The sequence below is a fragment of the Sardina pilchardus genome, chromosome 1, assembly GCF_963854185.1.
Source record: "Sardina pilchardus chromosome 1, fSarPil1.1, whole genome shotgun sequence".
Taxonomy (NCBI): domain Eukaryota; kingdom Metazoa; phylum Chordata; class Actinopteri; order Clupeiformes; family Clupeidae; genus Sardina; species Sardina pilchardus.
In genome coordinates, this window is record NC_084994.1 from 48,709,522 (window position 1) to 48,722,880 (window position 13,359).

The 13,359-nt window shown below is 52.6% G+C and overlaps 2 protein-coding genes across 5 annotated transcripts in view; one reads left to right on the forward strand and one right to left on the reverse strand.

The window, feature by feature from the left end:
- Positions 1-13,359, forward strand: part of LOC134094196 (peroxisomal sarcosine oxidase-like) — a 284,404-nt gene that overhangs the window by 234,195 nt on the left and 36,850 nt on the right. The gene's annotated exons all lie outside the window — the stretch shown is intronic.
- tnrc6c2 (trinucleotide repeat containing adaptor 6C2) overlaps positions 1-13,359 on the reverse strand; it is a 50,578-nt gene that overhangs the window by 10,249 nt on the left and 26,970 nt on the right. For 2 of the 4 annotated variants that reach the window (XM_062547575.1, XM_062547551.1), the window contains 15 exons: positions 9,255-11,864; positions 7,709-7,915; positions 7,108-7,274; positions 6,469-6,546; positions 5,897-5,954; positions 5,463-5,605; positions 5,181-5,219; positions 4,783-4,929; positions 3,887-4,039; positions 3,015-3,134; positions 2,714-2,797; positions 2,051-2,282; positions 1,561-1,725; positions 675-863; positions 205-354 (listed from right to left, as the gene is read on the reverse strand). In XM_062547575.1, the coding sequence (XP_062403559.1) occupies positions 205-354; positions 675-863; positions 1,561-1,725; positions 2,051-2,282; positions 2,714-2,797; positions 3,015-3,134; positions 3,887-4,039; positions 4,783-4,929; positions 5,181-5,219; positions 5,463-5,605; positions 5,897-5,954; positions 6,469-6,546; positions 7,108-7,274; positions 7,709-7,915; positions 9,255-11,864 (4,542 nt within the window). The remainder of the gene's footprint in view (positions 1-204; positions 355-674; positions 864-1,560; positions 1,726-2,050; positions 2,283-2,713; positions 2,798-3,014; positions 3,135-3,886; positions 4,040-4,782; positions 4,930-5,180; positions 5,220-5,462; positions 5,606-5,896; positions 5,955-6,468; positions 6,547-7,107; positions 7,275-7,708; positions 7,916-9,254; positions 11,865-13,359) is intronic. The other 2 variants (XM_062547559.1, XM_062547567.1) reach the window with 2 other exon arrangements.

A 13,359-nucleotide genomic window follows, 5' to 3' on the forward strand; every position in this document is an offset into this window, starting at 1 on the left:
CAGAGCACATGTCAAAAGAACCACATCATAATCTGCTCTGAACAAATGATAACGAAACAGATAAATGGCAAAAGATTTAACTCCTCGTTCAGGCTTTAACATGTGTAGAAAGTTCTAGAAGGATCCAGCGCCACCTGATTCCATCATCTCAGCAACACTAAGAACTTCGTCAGGAGGAACTCAGACGTCTTTCCCGGCACTCACCTCCACTGCGGTCCCGCTGGAGGTAGCGATGGACATCCTGGATGTTGGTGTTGATGGTGGGGCCACTGGGAACACTTCCTGGGGTCATGTTGGGGTCGTTCTCTGGGTCGATATTCTGCAGGCCCTTCCAAGGCACCCCAGGGCAGAACTCTGAAAGACGAGAAACGCACCATGACTTAACACCAAACTGCACCATGCTAGCTATAGCTAATAGCTACATCTGCAAGTATAGATACAAGTGTACTGACTACTCAAAAAAAAAAACAATCAATACACTGAAGACCCCTGAAGACTATTTAAAGCACTGGGAGAGTTATGATTATATAATTCTATGATTCTATGCCCAATCAACTCTAAAGTATTCATATGCAGTTGTACATTTCTGACTTCCGTTGGGGAGGTCAGCTAAAGACATAAGGGAGGGACTATCCATGAGGCTGACTATGTGTCTGCATGTGTGCGGTGCCCACCTGGTGGCCAGCTGATGTTGTTTCCGTTGGAGATCTTCTCAGTGGGACTCTTGCCCTGCGTCCAGCTCTCGGGCGGCACCAGGGGGCTGGTGGGAGACTCGGAGGTGGACATGAGACCGTACGGGCTGTACGAGTCGTCCATGGGGGTCTTGCCGGTGGGGCCATGGTTGGGCGCCGGGGGAATGCCACCTGGCGAGATGGAGACACAAAACACACAATGAGCTCAGGCGGCGCCAGCGGGTCTTCATCAGCCAACGACTGGCAGAGCGCTCGATCCCCCACAGTGGCGACAGACGCAGCCCAGCTGCACATGAATCATCTGTAAATATCAGGAGAGGAGGATTGACGTGGGAGCTAAAGAATTCACTTTGTTTTTACAAAGATTTTAGACTTCAGGAATCACTAAAAGACTTGGTTCTTCTCGGTCTCTCAGGAACCAAGACCCAGACTGACCCTAAAGCTTTGCGGTTTGGCCTCTGGAAAACATGTCAGACATTCTTCTTTTAAAAGCCATGATAAATATTGAAGCGAGTGTGACAACGTACAAATAGCCAGACTGGAATGTCTCTTGGAGCCCGTTTGGGTCAGTGTTTGAAAACAGTGAAAGGTAACGCGCCTGACTCACTGTCTGAGACTGAGGAAAAACAGGGATAAAGTTCAAAACCTCACAGGGCTTGGGTTTGATCTGAAACTCAAAAAACATTAAGAGCCATAATAGATTGACAACAGCCTTGAGATAGGAGGGAGTTGGAGGATATGAATGGAGTAAATCATCAATGACTTCCTTACTTATCTCCCTGGTCAGTTAAGACCTGAGAGTTAAGAGCCGGCAGTTGTGGTCAAGACCTTATCTGAGGCGCTGGTTTGATCGGCCGAACGCGCTCACCGTGTTTGTTCATGCTGGCCTCCATGTGGGAGCCGTTGCCCGGGAGACTGTCCATGGAGTTGGGGTGTGTCCACTGGGAGAGACGGGACTGGGGCTGGGGCGGGTCCTTCATGCTCAGCCCACCCACGTCCATGCAGTTTACATTCATACTGGGGTTCAGTCCAGCTGGGGGAGGAGAAACGCCACGCTTGGGTCAGCTTCACTTTAACGGTCATCCATAACCCATAATAAGAGAAAGACTACTGTGCAAATGTGCTAGTCTTGATCCTTGGGAAATATTAACACTTGTATCCTGCATTTTGTGTACACCATACAACTAATTGGCACACTATATCAATAAGACTGTCTGGAGTTTAAATACATGGTTTTCATGAGGATTCGTTAACAGGAGCAGTGCTCTACTAAGTGGCTGAACAGATAAGTGAAACGATGAGCCATATTTATAAGATGTATCTGAGGCTGAGCCGGCCAGCGTAGCCGTGGGACTCACAGAGCGGGTAGGTGCTGTACGAGTTGGGAGAAGACTGCGGCTCTTTGGTCTGCAGGTCGTTGAGGCCCGAGGCCTGGGGGTGGCCTGGGAAGGAGTCCAGGGCTGATTTGCCGGCGGCGGGGTGCAGGCCGGAGTGAGGGGGAGGAGGCTGCTGCTTCATCAGCAGGGCCTGGGCCAGCTGACGCTGGTGCTGTTGGATCTGCTGCTGCATGTTATTGATTGTACGTGCAACCTGCAGGGAGGAGAGCGGCCCACATTTAGCACTCACTCACCCACATGACTCAGTCACCTGAAGCCCAAATATTTACACTACTCGCTTAACGTTAGGGAGGAAATGGGTGAAATGTATGGAAAAGGTAAAACGTTCAAGCCACAGTAGTATTATATCATGAAAGTAGAGAATTTAAGTAGAAGCAGGCAATGGTGATTTCCTCATCTCAAACAAATCCAACAAATTTCCCCCCGAAAGCCGAATATCTTTTCTACTTTTTGTGAGTAGTGTATATGACCTGCATGGACAAAGAACCTATCAACATGAGCAACTAGCAGTATACACTTCGATGCATGCACGTGTGTGAAGAGTGTTGTGTGTGAGGAGTGCTGTGTGTGTGTGTGTGTGTGTGTGAGTGAGTGTGTGTGTAGGGTGAGGAGCTGTGCACTCACTTGCTGCTCTTGTTGTCTGATGGGGCCGGAGACGCTGCGCTGAGCCTGCATCATCTGCTGCTGGATTTGTAAACGCTGGTACGCCTGAGAGAGGGAGGGAGGGAGAGAGGGAGGGAGGGAGAGAGGGAGAGAAAGAGAGAGAGGGAGGGAGAGAAACGTTAATGCAATTCAAGAAATGGTTGCAGAAAAAGATCCCTCCTCATCCAAACACACACACACACACACACACACAAAACAAACACAGTGACCACTGTTCATTTTATGGCACACTCAGAGGCTCCTCTTGGGCCTACTGACTCACCATTTGCAGTTGCTGGAGTTGGTACAACAGGGTCATTTGTTGAGGGTTTATTGGTGAGGTTAAAAGTGCAGGATTCAGGCCAATGTTTTTTGCTGCAAACTGCAAGAGCTGTGCTTGGACCTGCAGGTGGAAGGAAACAAGAGGGGACTTAATCCACCTCCTCATCGCCCTGCACTCACACTCACTGGACACAGCTCGGACACACTCACTGGACACAGCTCGGACTCATCGACACAGCGCGTCAATCTGACCAAAATGACCTGCTTCCAACACCGGAGACACCAGAGGTGCATTCAAATTCGCAAACATTGGCAACGTTTGCTAACAGTATTCCGTTAGCCTTGAGTTTTTGGCGAACATTTGCAAAAAATTGCAAACAGTCTGAGGAGGTAGTTCTCTGCAAACATACAGTGGAACTAGACGTGAGTTTGACGAAGCTAACAATGCAATTACCGTTAGAATGGGATGTTGCCATCAAATCATTCAAATTGAACTGTTCAAAGAAAACAAGTTCCCCACGAACGTTCGCCACTGTTTGCCCAATCTGAATGCACCTCAGTGATAGACCCTCGCCCCTCACTGAATAAATCATCAGAACGATGTGTAGAAATGCCTGTTCCCATCACACACAGCAGCCGTAGTAACTGCAGCAGCAGCACACGTATGTGCAACAGCTAAAGGATGTCTGAAGAGATGTCTCTTACAAAACATGCTGAGGGCCATACAGCTCCATATGCATGTACATGCCAGGGCATGGAAATGAAAAGCAAAGAGGCTGCCGCGTGTGTGTGTGTGTGTGTGTGTGTGTGTGTGAGTATGTGTGTGTGAGTGTGTGTGTGTGTGTGTGTGTGTGCGTGCGCTGTGGGGCTGACCTGAGGGGAGAGAAACTGAGGCACTTGAGTGCGTAGAGCAGGCTGGGAGGAGCTGAGAGGCGGCACTGACGGCTGAGGGGGCGGAGCCTGCGGCGGCTGCTGCAGAGACCGGGCTTGTGCTGCTCCGCTACTGCCAAACATTCCATTCTGCATCTGGAGACGGAGGGAGGGAGACGGGGGGGGGGGGGGGGGAGAGAGAGAGAGAGAGAGGGGGGGGGGGGGAGAGGAGAAATCACAAGATGAGTGGAAAATGCTTCAAGAGATTCAAATAAGAAAAAAGAGAAGAGAAAGGAGCAATTCCCAGAGAATGTGTCTACTCTACATGCATGGTGTGTGTGTGTGTGTTCATAGGTAAACAATACATTTCAATTCAGCTTAAACCCTCTTGAAGCGCAGGATGCCAGACTGACTGAATAGCCCTCAGGCAATACAAATGCAAATATGCCTCCACCGTATCTATTGTCTGTGTAAGGTCCCGCAAGGGACATACTGAGCAATGTCTATGAAATATTCCTTGCAGGAAATACACGACTGCCAACATGAAAACTACTCTGATGATCATACATTACTTTTACAGCATATAATGTTGATTTGTAACTCAAAAACATTACAAAATAAAGTATGTATAGGGTGCCAACATTACACATTATTTTTTACAGCATGATGTTTAAACATCAAAGTATGTGTGATATACTAAATAAACAAAATTAAGTATATATCCCATATGTGAGGAGTGTGTTTGCAGTACACTACTGTTGAGGTCCTTCATAAAGCCGTATGTGAGGAGTGTGTTTGCAGTACACTACTGTTGAGGTCCTTCATAAAGCCACACGTGAGGAGTGTGTTTGCAGTATACTACTGTTGAGGTCCTTCATGTCCAGCGCCCAGCCGCTCACCTGTCTGTTGTTCAAGTTTTGCATGGCCAGCCCCGAGGAGACCCCAACCAGACCGTGGCCAGGGAGGCTGCTGTTGGCCAGCGGGAGCTTCAGGCCGGGAGAAGGCATAAACGGTGAGGTCGGGGGGTCATCCGACAGCCCGCCGTCCTGCAGAACAGCAGCAGGGGGAACAGCGTGAGCATCAGTGAGAAGATCATTTAAGAGATTTATCTGTATAAACTTAAGACAGTATGTGGGCCTTTGATCTAGTCTTGCATTAAGGACAGCATTTGGGCCTTTATCTCAGTTTTGCATTAGCTTGTAACTACACACATTGCTTTGTGAACATACTACATGTTAGGGCTGCAACAATGAAATTGATTAATTAATTGATTAGTTAGTAATCAGTTAGTCCATACCTCAAAACTCTGATTATAGCTTCTTAAACTTGAGTGACCCTGGGAATGACAATAAACTGAACATTTGTGGCATGTGGACAACACAAGGCATTTGAGCTCATCATCTTAGGCATTGAGAACATCATCAACAGATTGATCAACTATGAAAATAATGGCTAGTTGCAGCCCTACGGCACATTTCTAAACAGTTACTCCACATGTGGAAGAGGAAGAAGAAGACATTGTATTGTAGTTATGCTGAGCTCTGTGTTTACTTGTACATGTGCAGTGCATAGTACACACCTTGTCCAGGAAGGGGGCCCGGTCCGAGGAGGAGTCTTTGGAGAGGGTCTGGGGACGGCACACCATGGGCTTGTTCAGGCCGTTGTAGTCGGACATGCCCATCCCCCGCTTGTCCAGCTCGCTCTTCTTCTCCAGCAAAGCACCTGGGGACAGACAAATATCAACATCAACCACGGGAGGGACTTCAGCACACACACGCACACACACACACACACACACACACACGCACACACACGCACAGGCTGCCCATGACTCAACATCAGGCACAGCTCTTAAAAGAGGACAGAGCCTGGGGGCCTGAATCACAAACCGCGTTCTAACTCCCTCCCTCCACCACACAGGGCGCACAGAGGCAGCAGCCTGCTGAGGAGACACCTACACAAAGAGCACGAGGCTGCATGCTTTTAGACAGGCTGTGAACAGGGAGCACTCACTCATGGCTTGATCCAGATTCATGTTGTTGCTCTTCAGAGCCTCCTCGGCAGGGTCCCTCTGCAGGGGAAAAACAGATAGATAGAGGAGAGAGGGGGAGAGAGAGGGGGAGAGAGAGAGAGGGAGAGAGGGAGAGAAAAGAGGTTGAATTAGAGCGAGCAATCAGGAGGCCTCGGCTGACATGCTGTCAGCAAGCTTTTTCACGAACAAATTACAGCGCAACACGTATTGTATTTATGACCACAATGGGGCCGACACAGCAGCCTGCCTGAAATGACAGGGATAAATGCGCGTCTCTCCAAGTGGATGGCAAATTACACTCCACAAAGGGATGTGCACTGACAGATGGGGCCGGAGACGAGCTTACAATTTCATCCCAGGAGACTCCACGCACGTGGTTTGGTTGGGAAGGTAAACTAACCAGCACTCTGCAGCTCTGGGTGTTTAAGTAAGAGTGGTGTGTGTGTATGTATGCGTGCGCGCGCGTGTGTGTGTGTGAGTGTGTGTGTGTGTGTGTGTGTGTGTGTGTGTGTGTGTGTGTGTGTCAGACAGCAGGTGAGAATGTGTGCATTACCGGGAAGCCCATGTCTGTGAGCTGTTTGATCAGGCGGTTCATGATCCAGCTATCATCCTGCTTGTTGGGCATCTTCCCCTGGACACAAAACAAGAGAACATTTCATTTTTATAACCTTTTAAAATCACTGACTCAAATCTTGTTGTTTTCAGTTATTCTTTGGGGATTTCCCCAGATTCCAGCTGTGAGATGTGAACAAAACAAATAAGCACTTATCTCAATGTGTTTTAGCATCATTAAACATAACAGCCTTCCTTGAACTATAAAGTTCCAAATGACTCCAAGCCTAAATAGACAGTATTCATTACTGGCCTTAAATGACTATAGCCGGCATGACAGCCATTCACATATCATCATTTGCACCAAGTTCTATTCACAATATAAATAGCACTTTTATGATATGTGTAACAAATAAATAACTTCTTTCATGTCCTATTTCACTCTTCGCTATGCTTTCTGGGTTTTTCCCCTATCTGTTCACATTTAGTCACCATCTCTTTGAGGGGCTATTTGGAGGAATAAATCACACTACCCCTCGGTTTCCAAAATAAATTAGCCAATTTACACACCAATACACACACACAGAAATGCACAAAGATGGAGGGATAGGGTGAATGTATTGATTTGTTTGGCGCTCACCTTGGGTGGGATCTTCTTGGGTGGGTTGCCCCAGGAGTTGCAGGAAGAGTTGCTCTCCTGAGAGACGGGGCTGTTCCACATGTCTCCTTCGTCAGCGTCCCACTGGCCGGCGGACGGGCCCATGTCCTCGCCTCCAGAGCCCCAGCTGTCTTGCATAGATTTGGGGCCTAGCGTGGACACACAAACACCACCGTGGAGTAAGTCAGCCGCGTATGGGTGTCATAGGCTGTGATGTTGAAGGAGATGTTTGAGGTGATGTTGTGATTGGTACTGATGTTGATGATTGTGCTGGTGTTGAGGTGGAGCCTATAGTAAAGACCTCCGTTAGTATGTATGTAGTGATGGGTCAGTGTCTGTCTAGTGCTTTACATTTACTGCAGTGATGCAGTCCAACCACCAGGTGTCACTGTGGCCTTGCAATAGCACCAGCACCAGCACCCACTCTGCTCCAGCCTCAACATGAAATGCAGAAACAGCCGAGCTGAAGAGCACACCCTCTGATGACCTTGACAGTGAAATGTGTTCAGAGACGCCTCTAACGGCATCAGGCGTTAAAACACGACCGGACACACGAAAAGCGCGACGTCCGCTCAACGCTTACCTTGCTTGCAGGGGGCAGATCCGGGGGGTGCGTTGCCCCGGCCGTAGGGTCCGGCGGGCTCGTGTCCTCCGTCGCCCCAGCTTCCGTGGCCTCGGGGCGGCTTGCCCCAGGCGGAGGTGCCGTTGTCCACTGGGGGGGCGTTGGGGGCCGGCTCTCCCCAGGTGGAGGGCTCGGGCTTGGGCTGGACGTTGGGCAGATCTCCCCAGCCTGCGCGGGAGAAGGGCACGACAGGGAAAAAGCACATTATGCACGGCCCTTCGGCAACAGCCCATTTCCCACTTAATGCCACCAGGACGCGGTCATTAAACCACTGGACCACGACGCTCCTGTAATTCTAATTTCTTCTGGTTGAGAAGTGCCGTAAAAAATGTGCAATAACGTCTCTGCTCGGGAGTCAGCAGACGGTGCGCCTCGTGCATACACAATGGGGCCACACAAAAATCCCCCTCGTGACTACGACATTAGAAATGAATAACACACATCGGAGATTTAAATAAAGGCTAACAGAAAAACGGCAAACAGGTACACAATGCCGTCACCGAAAGGTCGCAAAATCCAGATGGAAAAGTTCAGAATGTCGACCAAGTCCTGCTTGGATAACTTCTTTATCCTTCTTTCATTGCGCCTCTGGCTGTGCCAAGCTACAGAAATAGAAATGCTTTCATGGATCCGACAGCAGGGGTTTTAAGGCCCGGCTTGGCCAAGAGAATGGCAGCCATGTCTATTTAACTGCTGGCCAGTGTCCGAACCGCTTGGCTGAGAGAGCGCCGGCGTGGGTGCCAAGGCCAGAAATCAGCGCTCGGCACGGACCGTTCCACTGGAGCAAGAACGCGGGGGTGGCGCTGGACGCTTCCACAGCGGAGCTCGCCCCCCCCCTCCCACCTCCCTCCTCCTGAGAATTTATTACGGATCTGCCGAATTCCCTTTAAACTCCACCCTGGACCCTTTGTTACTCCGGAGCGAGTTTATGAAAGGGCTTCCTGTGCGTTAACATGCTAGGACGGCTTTAACAGAGCATGCCTGAGGGCCCTTTACTGGCTTCCTGTCAGCGGCGTTAGTATTACAACTGGGCTGCGTGAAGGGGAGGGAAAACACACACTAACTCACAATACACATTCTTCCATTTTACGACACGCTCACACCTACGGAGGGGAAATGCGCTGAGCGAGGGAGTGGGCAGGTGCGGCAGTTGACAAACAACAGCTGCTTACGCAACCACAGGCAGAGTGGAGAGGGGAAACAAAAACTGCGACGCCATGCTAAACATTGCACGTGCCAATGTCCGGGGAAGCACTGCAACAAGCGTAGCGTAGTTTCCCTACTATTAGCCGCGGCTTATACACTGAATTGGCTACATTTCTTCAGCAATGAGGTTAATACACGGGGGCAATTAATATGGTATTAATATGGTTTTGTTTCTTTAACTCGCATAAAACACTGTCCTGCGGCTAATGCACAGGAAATGACTGTAGTCTTTACTTGCTATAGGCTACACGAGGCTTATGGGGGACAGTTTCTATTAGTAAGTAGAGACAAATGCTCTTACCTGGAGCGACCAGGGGAGGCCTGTTGGGGGGCGGCCCAGGCTGATTGGGGGGGCAGTTGTTGTTGCTGCCGTTGGAGTGATTCTGCATGGGTGCTTGGCTGTGGTGCGGGTTGTTGTGGTGGTGGTGATGATTGTTGTTGTTGTTGGGTGCTGAGTGGTGGTGGTTGTTGCCTCCTCCTCCGCCACCGCCACCGCCGCCGCCGCCATTGTTGCCGGGTCCCGAGTTGCCCTGCCCTGTCGGGTTGTTGCGGTCCCACATGTTGACGGCCTTGCTGTAGGCGCTCGGGTCGCCCCAGGTGGAGGTGCCGTCGTCGATCTCCATCTTACGGCGGATGGAGGGCGGAGACGGCTCCTGCCAGCCGGTGATCTCGCTGTCCGAGCGGCCGCCCGATCCCCACCCGGCCGACTGCTTGACCGAGGTGGGTCCTCCCCAGGAGCCCATGGGGGCCGCGCCGTTGGGACCTCCGTTGTTGGGACCTCCGTTGTTGGGACCTCCGTTGTTGGGGCCTCCATGGTTGGGGCCTCCGTTGTTGGGGCCTCCGTTGTTGGGGCCTCCGTTGTTGGGGCCTCCGTTGTTGGGGCCTCCGTTGTTGGGGCCTCCATGGTTGGGGCCTCCGTTGTTGGGGCCTCCGTTGTTGGGGCCTCCGTTGTTGGGACCTCCGTTGTTGGGGCCGGAGTTGTTGCCCCCGTTGGGGCCCTCCTGGGGTTTGCCGCCCCATCCCTGGCTCGGACCGTTGGTGCGTTGCGGGGCATCTCCCCAGTTGCCCCCCATGCTGGGGGCGGGTTTGTTCCAGCCGCCACGGGAGCTCTCCTTCTGCCAGTTGCCTCCGTCTCCCTCCCACATGGGGTTTCCAGTGCCGTTTTTCTTCCCCTCGGAGTGGTCGCCCCACTCTCCGCCATTGTTGCCGCCATTGTTGCCGCCCCAGTTCTGGGACTGCTTGGGCCCGTCTCCCCAGCCCTGCTGCTTGGGCTGGCTCGGGCCGTCCTCCCAGCTGGGGGACTTGTCCCCGGAGCCCCAGGACTGGCCGCTCTTGGGGCCGTTGGTGTTGGGGCCGCTGGGCACAGGGTCGCCCCATCCGCTCACCGACCCGTTGGACACCTTCTTGCTGGCCGGTGGCTCTCCCCATCCGGTCATTGAGGGCTTGGTGGGGTGAGGCGGGGGCGCGCCTCCCCAGCCAGACGCTGAGCCCACCGGGCCGGCCGGCTCGTTCTTGCCCCCTGAATCGGGCCTCGGAGCCCCGCCCAGGTTGGGGTTGGCGCCGCCAGTGGGCATGGGCGGGGGCCCTGCCGGAGTGGCGCTGGAGGAGGATCCCCAGGTGTCGGTGCCGCTCTCGGACTTGTGTTCTCCGATCTCCTCCATCTCCCACACGGTGTGCTGGCGGACGGGGGTCTGGCCCCAGCCGGAGTTGCTGAGCACGCGCGGGTCCAGGTCCTGGCGGGGCAGGGCGGGGATGCTCTCCGTGCTGGACGACCGCTCCCGGTGGTGCGAGTGCCCCTCGCTGCTGTCGCCGCTGCCCTCGCTGGCGGGCGCCTTGCCGGTCCAGGAGCTCATCTGCTCCTGCGGGGGTTGAGTGTCCGCCGAGTTCCAGCCGCTGGCCTCGCGGCCGGACTGCTTGTCCCAGTCCCCCCAGGTCCCGGAGCCACCTCCTCCACCTCCACCACCTCCACCACCTCCTTTCCCACCGCTGCCCCCTCCACGTCCCCAGGAGACGTTGGCGGAGTCCCAGCCGGAGTCCTTGGACTCGCTGGCCTTGGCGTCTCCGCCGCCGCCGCCGCCCCACATGGCGGTGCCGTCCCCGTTGGCCTGAGAGCTCTCGGTGGGCGACTGGCCGCCCCAGCCGTGGACGGGGCTCATGGGCTCCGCTTTAGTGTGGTTTGGTCCGTCAGTGTTAAGGTTGGGGGGCTCCATGCTGAAAGACACGTTGGCACCCGAGGACGGGTGCTGCTCGGGCGCGTCGGGGTTCCCCCAGGCGCCCGGGCCGTCCCCCATCAGGCTCCCGTTGGCGCTGCCCATGTTGCCGTTTCCGTTGGCGCCGTGCCCTGACGGGGCACCTCCTGGGCCGCACATGTTGGGGGGAAGGGAGTTTGAACCCCCCATGCCGCCGCCGCCGCCACCGCCGCCGCCGCCCACGTTGGGCCCCTCGTGCCCGAGCATGGGCCACGCGGACGGGTTGGCGTTGGGGTTCAGGTTGAGGTTGGGGGAGCTCCAGTTGGGCTGACCCCTCCCGCCCATGGTCAGGCCGTCGGCCTTCCCGTCGGAGCCCCAGCCCCGGTTGGGGCCGCCCTGGCTGGACACCATGCTTGCGGAGTGGCTGGCGCTGCTCTTGTTGAGGGGGTAGTGTGCTGGCTGACCAGCGCCTGTGGCCATGCTCATACTGCTACTGCTGATGCCGTCTGTGGAGCGCTCAGCGTCCGCGGGGCATTCTGGGGCCGCGTGGCTCTTGCCCACAGAAATGGAGGGCCAGGCGTGGCTGTCGTTCTCGTCGATAATCACTTGTGGCCAGCCAGTGCTACTGCTGCTGCTGCTGCTGTTGCTGTTGCTGTTGTTGTTAGAAAGACCCCAGTGGGGATTCTCATACTGGGCTCCCAAGCCACTCGAATGGGACAGCTCTGGGGACACAAACAGAGACAGAAAAGGGGGACGTTAAGCACAAAACACCACAGGCATGGGAACACAGCTGGGAAGTGGTGATCAAACAAGAACTTTATACAGGAGCAGCTTCTGCGTGTCTAGCTGGAAGAGCTTTCAAAAAGGACTTCCTATTTCGTCCTCTCCTCAGGTTTTCTTTTTTATTCTCTCTGCCTCAGATAGCAGTCACGGCCGCCCGCGCTTCAGAAAACCTGCAGCTAATCAGAATGCATGGCGGAGCATGCCACTAGTGGTATTAGCTAAAGCGTGTCCGTATATATCCTGCGACTGGCGTAGCGGTGTGTGTGAGAGGGTGGAGTGGAGCCCCATCCGTCTCCGTCACCCCCCCACCCCCCCCCCCCCTTCAGCGCGGCGGTGACGAGGAAGCCGAGGCAGAACGCTGCTCATTTGTTGGAATGAATCCAGGACGGGACCCCATCCATCACTCGCCTACGCTCCGCCGGGTCCCCACAAAGCTCCCCCTCACACCAACGCAGGACGCTAGCGCTACGGGGACACTGGCACACATCTGACCAACACACACGTCCACACGCACACACTCCAGCATGCAATTCACACACGTCTACACGTACACACTCCAGTGTGCAATTTACACACATTTTCAGTCAAATACAGTGAGGAGAAAATGTATTTGATACCATGCTAAAGTTGCCTAAAAAGAGGAATATAAAATCATCATTTGACAATTGATCTTAATGTCTTCATTCAAAAAATGAGTAAAAATAAAACCGCTAAGGACACCAATTTTCTTTGCGATTGAAGAACGTATCGTAAATAAATAAATGTTCTTCCTAAATGCTAGGGGGAAGGAAGTATTTGACCCCCTATGTAACCCTATGGGAATTTAGCACATAGGGTTAACATAGGGGCTGGCAGATTTTTATTTTTAAAGGCCAGCTATTTCATGGATCCAGGATATTATGCATCCTGATAAAGTTCCCTTGGCCGTTGGAATTAAAATAGCCCCACATCATCACATACCCTTCACCATATCCAGAGATTGGCATGGGTCTTTTTCCAGTAGGCCTATTAGCCTGTTTGATGCTCATTGAGCTCAATGCAAATCAAATAGGCTAATAGGCCTTTTGGAAAAAGGACCATGCCAATCTCTAGCTATGGTGAAGGGTATGTGATGATGTGGGGCTATTTTAATTCCAAAGGCCAAGGGAACTTTAACAGGATGCATAATATCCTGGATCCATGAAATAGCTGGCCTTTAAAAAATAAAAATCTGCCTGACCCTATGTTAACCCTATGTGCTAAATTCCCATAGGGTTACATAGGGGGTCAAATACTTCCCTCCCTTAGCATTTAAGGAAAACATTTATTTATTTAAGATACATTCTTCAATCACAAAGAAAATTGGTGTCCTTGGCGGTTTTATTTTTAGTCATTTTTTGAATTAAGGCATTAAGATCAACTGTCAAATGATGATTTTATATTCCTGTTTTAGCA